Source organism: Morone saxatilis, unplaced genomic scaffold (assembly GCF_004916995.1).
Source record: "Morone saxatilis isolate NCDOM2014 unplaced genomic scaffold, NCSU_SB_2.0 Contig19, whole genome shotgun sequence".
In the NCBI taxonomy this organism is placed as follows: Eukaryota; Metazoa; Chordata; class Actinopteri; family Moronidae; genus Morone; species Morone saxatilis.
Genome location: NW_023339751.1, coordinates 20,888,059 through 20,896,670, shown reverse-complemented (window position 1 = coordinate 20,896,670; position 8,612 = coordinate 20,888,059). Strand labels below are relative to the sequence as shown.

Here is an 8,612-nt window from a genome sequence, read left to right as displayed (position 1 = left end):
GGGGGCGGGGGCGGCCCCCGACGGCTTTTCCAGCCAATCACCGTGCGTGATCGGGACAGCGGCTCTCACGGTGCCAGCTGAGCTTCAGGTCAGAGACTGGGCCGCAGCAGTTTCGAGAGTTTTCAGACCAGCAAGCGCGGAAAAGTTTTGACAAGCAGACCTTTGCGTGCGGCTCCCGTCAGCAGCAGCCCCAGCCTGTGCGGACCCTTCCTGCGGGTGAGAGGCTGTACAATCCTCGGCAGTGTTCTGAGACTGTACGGCCCCCGATCCCCCTACAAGCCTGGACGCTCACAGCCAGCCGGGTGTTATGGACTAACCAACAGGTTTCATCTGTCCAAAAAAAAAAAAAAAACTCCTTTTGACTGTAAAGTTGGACTTAAGTTGTAGGCTGTCGGGAAATTACAACACTGTTATCGTGCATAAGAGAAAAACATGACGGCCGATAAGGAGAAAAAGAGGTAAGACGTTTTGATTTCTTCCTCTCCTTCTCTGCCTTTCTCTGGTTTAGAGTGTGCCGTTGCTTGTGGGTTTATGAAATAGATGAGTGTTTATGTAGTGGGGAAAGTGGCTGACAGTTGGCTACTGTGTCACAGAGGGAGACCTGTTGCTGCAGCGCTGCATGTGACTTGGCCTGAATATGATGGTGCTTGTTAGGAGTCACGGTCACAGCTGATGGCTTCATAAGGGAGCTTTGTGACAACGTTAGTGTGCGTTTAATGCAATAATGACACGTTTGGGTGTAATTAGACTCATGTAAGGTTAGTGGGTCGTTGGATTTGTAGTCTGTAATTGACAGGACGTCTGGTTTGTTACACGTTGTCACTGAGTTTAACCAGATTGAATTCAGGCTGTCACTGCCATACACCAGATTTAATTCCGATTTGTGATATTTCTGAAATTCCATGCCGCCTTTTAAAAGGCTTTAAACTAGTTTCTTAGTTTTTTAGACCTGAAAAAATCTAACCAAAGGTGGATGATGTTAGAAGCATTTAAGAATAAATAAGCATTTCCTTACAAAAAAGCCCCTCCTGAGGTTTCTCCTTTCATATTAAGTTGTCTTGTAACAAAACCGCATTAGCCTTTGCTGATTGTAGGTGTGTACATTTGTGAATATTCTCTCAGGGACAGAGAACAACATTTTTGAAATGGAAGCTTCTCAACATGAAGCTTCAGTTTCCTGCAAACTTTCACACATCCACAGAAGACATTTTACTTTTACTTTTACTAGAGGGGATTCTCAGCATCTTTCTACTAATAGCTAACTGTGATTATATTGACTAGTTATATATTTTTCCAATAAACTTTAGGGCTGTGTGTTGGCAAGAATCTGGCAATATGATATGTATCACAATACAGGGGTTATGATTAATTATATTTCGATACTGTAAAAAAGGCGATATAGTGTGATTGCTTTCCTTAATTTTAGGAAAACTTTGGATGTGTGTGTCTGTGTCCGTGTGTGCATCTGTCCTCAGCTAATCTCGCATACTACTGAACTCATCGGCCTTGTGTTTTTTGTGCACATTTCTGACTGCATGCTCAAGGACCTCTTGTGGTTGTGGGGATTCATAGTGTTTGAAAAATATCTTTTATTGACTGCTGTGCATCTCCATTGAATCCTGATTCCTCACTCCATAGGCCGGTAGGGGACAACGTCCATGGTGGCCACGTTAGTGTTTCACTTTGAAATTGACTTTTTGGAATTATCCGGGGTTTGTTTCCATCTAGCCTGTCCACTCTGGTTACACCTTGACAAGGTAACCATATTGTCTCCCCTTAATTCCACCACTCTCATGCATACACGCTTGACTCACAGCCCGCCCTGCACTACCTGTTCCCCACCCACATGCCCCCAGACACACCTAGTGGAGATCAGAGTGCAGTCTTGGTAGAGGTAGATCTCAGAAGTCTGGCTCAGGAAACTTCTAGAACTGCAGGTATCTTTTAGTAGCTGTAAGTCTGCTTTCCTGTCGAGGCGATTACAGCTGCTGAATCGCAGCCTGCAGTTCTGCTAGATGTCGAAAAGCACTGCTACATATTTGGTTATATAATTGGCAACATTCATGCAGCCTTGAAATTTTGGTCTGCTTAGTCAGCCGAAGCAGTCCTGACATCAGCTTGTCACACTTTGATTTGCATGGGGGTTGTTGTGCAATAAGACTCCTGGGAAAATGAATATGTGAAATATCTAAGCTACTTAATCATTCAGCCTCTCATGTAATAAGTAGGTATTTGAGGTACGTGTTTCCCCCTTTTAAATAACTTCTTTATTGGTTCGTCAGTGTGTCTTCCTGCAAGTACCACCCTGCTTTGTGATTAATTGTTCACAAGGGGTGATGAGGTCATTGGCCTAATCTTGCGTAATAATACTTTAACTGGTTCTAGCTTGTCCCAGTTTCTGTCACCATAACAGCTACTTAATCACACCTGTCAGAGAGAGAGACAGAGAGAGAGAGAGAGAGAGAGAGATTTAACATCTTACCTGTGGAAAACACTTAATTAAATCGGCTCTCTCTACTGATCAAACCACGCAAAGATTCAAGCCAAGGAAAAATCCACTGTGAACGCAACAAATGGGACATTTAACTGTGTAAAATTAGTGAAAAAATAATCTTTATTTTTACTTTCACACCACTATAAGAATAAAATTGATTTCACTCAGCAGAGTTGGGTTTGCCTGACGCCTTCTTGTCTGTTCACCCTTGTGACTCTCTTCTCTCCACCTCTCGTCTAACAGCCGCTATCAGATCAGGCCTAAACATGAACAGAGCAGGTATTAAGACAGAGGACAGAGACACTGTGGACTCTCTGTCATCAGGGATGAAAGCGAGAGAGAAACGGGCAAAAAGAGAAAATGACATTAAGAGACAGAAAGTGAGATGAGTCCTGGAGGATTTCCTGTGGCTCGTCAACGCCTTGGTGCTTCCACCAGAGAGCTATCGGCCATTTTAGGGAAGGAGACCTGCAAGTGTGTCTCTGTCAGGCTGCAGATGAAAAGCGTCTCTGTGTGTATGAATCTGTGTGTGCGTGTGTAAGTGTGTGAGAGTTCACTAGGTTTTGTCTCCTCATTGGTGTGTTGTGTGTTTTCCTCTGTCAGTGTGTTTGTCTTTGTATTACACGGTAGCACATTGTCGCTGATCCTGCCTGGAAGTCATAATTGCTCTGATAAGTTGTATGATTCATGGCAGCTGCCTGGCAAACGCACACTATGTTTATTTGAGATGCAGTGGTTCCAAACGGTTTTATTAATATAACTTGTGTTGATATGAGGGGATTAAATCACTGGAATGTCTTTATGTGATTGTTCACTTACTGTCAAAATGCAATGCCTGTCAACCCAAATCTGTCTCAACAAAGATATTTTATGTCGGTGATAATAACTACTCATATAGTTATATAGTTATAGTTATAAAACTATGTGCAGAGTGTTTTTCCTCCATGGAATGTGTCATCAGTGACACCAGAGTGCCTTATACTGTGGCAGAGAGCAGAGCAGGTTAATTGTTTGGTTGATAAAATGTGAGAAAGCAGTGGTTTCCCCCGGGAATCAATAAAGTATATCTGATTGTGAAATGTCTTGTTGCTATCAGAGAGGACCAAGAAAACCATCAAATCCGCATATTTGAGATGGTGCAACTAGAAAAATTTGTCCGTTTTTGCTTAAAAAAAGATTTGACGATGAATAAAATGTTGATGAATTTACTATCCAAATTTTTGCGCCATAATTTTAATAATAATAAATAATAAACAGCAGTTGACCAGAACTAGGACCCATCACAACTTTCCAGAGCTTAAGATGATGTCTTTTTCTTTTTTTTTATCTTGGACCAACAGTCCAAAATGCCCAAATATTGAATTTGCTATCGTAGCCTATATTTCAGAAGCTGGAACCAGTAAATCTGTGGTACTTTGGCTTCAAAAATGACTTCAGTGATTAATGAATTATCAGAATTGTTGATGAGTAATCTGTTGCAATTGCAATCTATTAATGCAACAATGGTGATAAACAGTGAATATAAACTTAATTGTTTCCCATATTTTAGGACAAAATCTCAGAGTTGTGGAAGACTCCTCATCACACTCACCATGAAATTGCGTTTGAGTAAACGTGATGCCAGAGCCGAAGCAGTATGCAGTGTGACATTTAGAGTTGTAAAAAGTAAAAGCGTGTGTCTGTGGACTTCAGTAGCAGCATGCTGACATTGCCGTTGAAGGGTCTGTGTCCCATCTTTTGCAAGGGGTCAACATTAAAATAGTTCTTTTATAACCCTGATCCCATGGGTTTGCTGAACCCTAACAAGCTGTAACATGTTTGTTAGAGCAAGAGTAGCTCCCAGATCTCAACACAGCTCACAGACGACGAGGCGAAGTGTATGATGGGAATCTTTTGTGGCAGTAATGGGTTGGAAGGCAAATTATCATTTCTAATGCACAATGGTGTGTAATTTGGTTATGATAATATTTTACTTGGCAGGGTATTTGTTGAAATATTTTGATTTGACAGCATCAGCAAACACCCGAGTGGTCACACAGGTTTTAGGTCCACAGCGTTGTTTGAAAGTTAAAACAAAACAAAAAAACATTTTGCACACACAGCTACAGTCTGCTGGTCAAAGCTAAATACAGTGACCAATTTAAAAGAGCCAATTTTTTACATTTACCCAAAGTAGAGAATATAAATATCTCAAATATGAAGCTAAGAGATCTGATAAGTTATGCAAGACATTTGGAATCAGGCAAACTGCGTCATGTTCATCATATCAGAGGTTAAACCCACAGCCTGCTGGCACACATCCAGTTTTTGATCAGTCTAACCCCAGTAAACACTCCGGTGTTTGTTGTGGTCAGTCAGCCGATACCACTGTTTGTGGTAAGTAACACATTAGCAGTGTTTCTCATGTTACTTTTCCGCCACTGACATTAAAATAGATTTATTTTTACATGCTGGCTGACAGATACCAGAAAAAAATAAAAAGTTGAGGGCCCCACTCACTTCTTTCAACATGTGATTCCACTGGAAACAATGTTCAAAGGTCAGAGTCCAGGGCAGCTGGCAAGTAGATATACATTACCTGACCGATCATTAAAACAAAGAAGCCCACTTATGTGCATTTTATGACAATGGTAGGAAAATTAAACAATCTTCCACTGTCACTGCTTTTCTATCATTAACGCTTTGTTAAAAAAATATAGTGGGTGTATTAACTTGTGTACCTTGCATCACGCTGAACCTTAAACCCTTTATAATGAGTCAGTACACAAAACATAAAACAATTTGCTGTCACCATCATGACCCTTGACCCTGTTGTCATCAGTTATATCATCTTCTTTATCTTAACCAAGACATATGGCGTCTATTATGTTTGTTTGTTTAAGTGATGAAACATGGGATGTATCTTCAGTTCTTGTCCAAATATTATTAAAAGTGGCTTTGCAAGAACTTTTTTCCCCCCACGTTCAACGAAAAGATTTTGTAGGTATTTTTATTTATTTATTTATTGGATTTTTATCAAGATTTGCAAAAAAAGGACAATAAAGTAGTAGGGCTTCAACTAAGTATTACTAATGCTATTACTATATATTTTCATTGTTGATTAATCTGTAGATTGTTTCCTTGATTAATCGATAGGTTGTTTGATCCATAAAATGTCAGAAAATGGTGAAAAAGTTTGACTCCAAAGCCCAAAGTAACGTCCCTATATGCCTTGTTTAGTCCACAACCCAAAGATATTCAGCGTACTGCCATGAAGGACTAAAGAAATTCTGGGATACAGTATATTAAAGATGTGTAAAGAGCAGTTCTCACAGTGATTTCCCATTATTCTCAGTGGATCCAAAAAAATGTAAATTATGCAAACATCTTGTTGGATTGCTGCCAAAGGTCATAAAACACTGATCCTAGTGCAGCTGCTTCTTTTTATATATAATGTGTGTGTGGTGCAAATGCTGAACGATGTGTTTGAAGCACTTAATTGATCTTTTGGTTTAAAATGTCTACTAAAAACTTATCCGTTTAGCTCCTTATTCTTTAGTTTGCTGCTCCTTATTATGGACTGCATATTTGTGTCCCACTCTGTTGTGCTAACTAATGAGCGGAGAAGAGAGGGGCAGGGGAGGGTGGAGAGCAAGTTGCCAAAAAACAAGACACAGAGAACAGAAGGGGAGGACAGAAAGTTGTTAAACAAGACGGAGCGATAATCAGCTGGACGAGAAGTGATGTAGACGAGCGTGAATCAGTAAGGAAAGTGAAGACAGACGACAGCAGAAGACGCAGCTCCGGTGTCCGAGTGTTCAGGCCTGTCAACTCAGCAGTTCACATCATCGCAGCTCTCCGCAGCGAGCCGAGGCCTGGTTGGCACAGCGCCGTCATGCCTCTTTTGTGTGCTAACCCCTCGGCCTCCCAACACTACCCAAACATCACGCCACTTACAGCAGCTGCTCAACCTGCCCTCTGAAAGACAGAGGAATGCAAGGAGAGACGGAGAGAGAGACAGAGAGAGAAGCCCAAAGGTCCCAAAGTGGAAAGTCTATAAGTGGATTTATTGGCTCTTGTAAAGATGATGGGAAGCAGTTAAAGTCATAAACTCAAGTACTGTGCCTTTTTGCCATTTTTTTTAAAGTCAGTTTATTGATATTTAGTTTTTAGTCATTTAACAAAGGCTGTAAAATCTCAGGAAATAGTAACAAATATCCATCACAATTCCCGAGAACCCAAAGTGACAAGGTGTCTAAAGCAAAACAAAAAAATTTAAAATACAGTTATATAAAGAGAAAAACAACCAATCCGCACACACTGGAACCAGTTGGCTTTTTGCTTGAGAAATGACTATTAATCATTGATCTAAATAGGATGATTTTCTGCAAATTGACTAATTTATAAATTGTTTAAGCGCTCGTCAACCTACATACCGGCTGCAAGTCTTTCAGGCCAAGCTGCTGTTAAAATGATTAAAGATGTTAAAGATTTTTGCTTTGAAAGCTGCGTTAATACGTCTGAGACCAAATCCATACACAAAGGTGTGGCTAAGTAAGCCCCGCCTGTCGCTGTCTTTTTTTATCCTTTAATGTTATAGAATTTCAAAACTTGAGACTTTTTACGTCTGAGGTCCAGTCCTTTCCAAATGTTCACCCAGAATGCATCAGTAAAAGGATCTGTGATATTGTATTTCATTAATTTCACTGACAATGGGAGCAACTAAAGCACAATTTAACTTTTTTAAGGGCGGTCACAGCACCTGGTTAAAGTTAGGGAAAGATTGTGATCGTGCTTTTTCTTCCTGAACAAAGGTCTGTGTTTGTACGCTCACCATCCACCCCCACCGCCTCCTTAACTTAAGAACGTAGCACTTCCCTCACTCAAAACAACCCATTTCCAGTGGACAGAATCCATGCAGCTATTATGTTTCGTCCAAACCAAATTTGGCGTAACACTTCTAGTAGCAAATGAACAATACAAACACTTTAAATGAGACACGGTTGGCCTGAAAGCTGCAAAAGAGCTGTAAAACTGAAACTGTCAATTCTTGTTTATTTTTGTTAGTCTAATGTTATATTTCATCGGGAATCAGAAGAATGAAAAGACCCCTGTCATGGAAGAATGCTCCCAGTAGATAATGTGTTGACTAAATGCGTGATCTTTTGCTGAGGTTTCTCTTTCAAATGAGTAATCAGTGAGTTTAGGAGCTGTTATAGAAATGGACTTTCCCAAAAACCACTGTCCTGGATCCTGTTGGGGAAAACAGTATTTGAGCCTTGAGCAACACTGATGTTTTACTTTTGGTTTGATAACTTACGAGAATCACCTCATCACTTAATGATTCACAGAGCTGAGCTGAGTTTAGTCATAGAGATCATGTATGGACCGAGTTTATTTCTTTCCCCCAAAAAACACAAACTCAAGATCAAGTCAGACTCAGCTCCAAAAATGTGATAGAGAGTTAGTTCTTTTTTTGCCCTTCATTTCCAGCTCAAACAAACAGCAGCTTTATATCAGTAGCAACACTATAGGCCACTTGAGCATGTTTGTCAGTTTTGAATGAGTCTCTCTGTGGTTAAGAATCTGTCTTTGTACTACAAGACTCCACTGTTTGTGTTCGGGCTTTAAAGCTCTTATTCAGGGTGTAAACAAGTGAGAGGAAGATGAAGAGAGAAACACAGGGAGACAATAGAAGCGGGACAAAGAGGAGATTAAAGAGTGTAGGGCTGGTAAAAGATTTACTGGAGCGAGTGAGAGACTTGGGGTCATTAAAGTGATAGAGATACAGTATGTTTCCCAGCTGTGTGTAATTGTGTGGTTTATAGTGATTGAACAGGGCCGTTTGCGAGGGAAAAGATTGGCTTTAAGTTTTAACTGAGGCTGCTGCTACTACTTGTGAACAGTGGTAGACTGGACTAGGTTAGTCTGTGTAGATTCAGAATAAAGTTTCAGACCAACAGACATTGAACACATCACTACTGAGAGCTCAGAGTAGTACAGAATTTAAAGGCAAATTAAGTGGTGATGGCCACATTCAGCAACAGGAAGCAGAGGATTGTTTGTGTTTTGTTTGTATAATTTGGTACTATACTGCATGCTAGTTTAGCAAATATTTAATGATTTTAAGAAATAAAAT

At 40.4% G+C, this 8,612-nt stretch overlaps 1 protein-coding gene across 1 annotated transcript in view; it reads left to right on the top strand.

Annotated features, from left to right (window-relative positions):
* The first annotated feature begins 72 nt into the window (after nt 1–72).
* Nucleotides 73–8,612, top strand: part of epas1b (endothelial PAS domain protein 1b) — a 69,123-nt gene continuing 60,583 nt past the window's right edge. Inside the window, exon 1 of the mRNA XM_035663673.1 lies at nt 73–458. Coding sequence (XP_035519566.1) covers nt 433–458 — 26 coding nt within the window. The 5' untranslated portion in view covers nt 73–432. The remainder of the gene's footprint in view (nt 459–8,612) is intronic.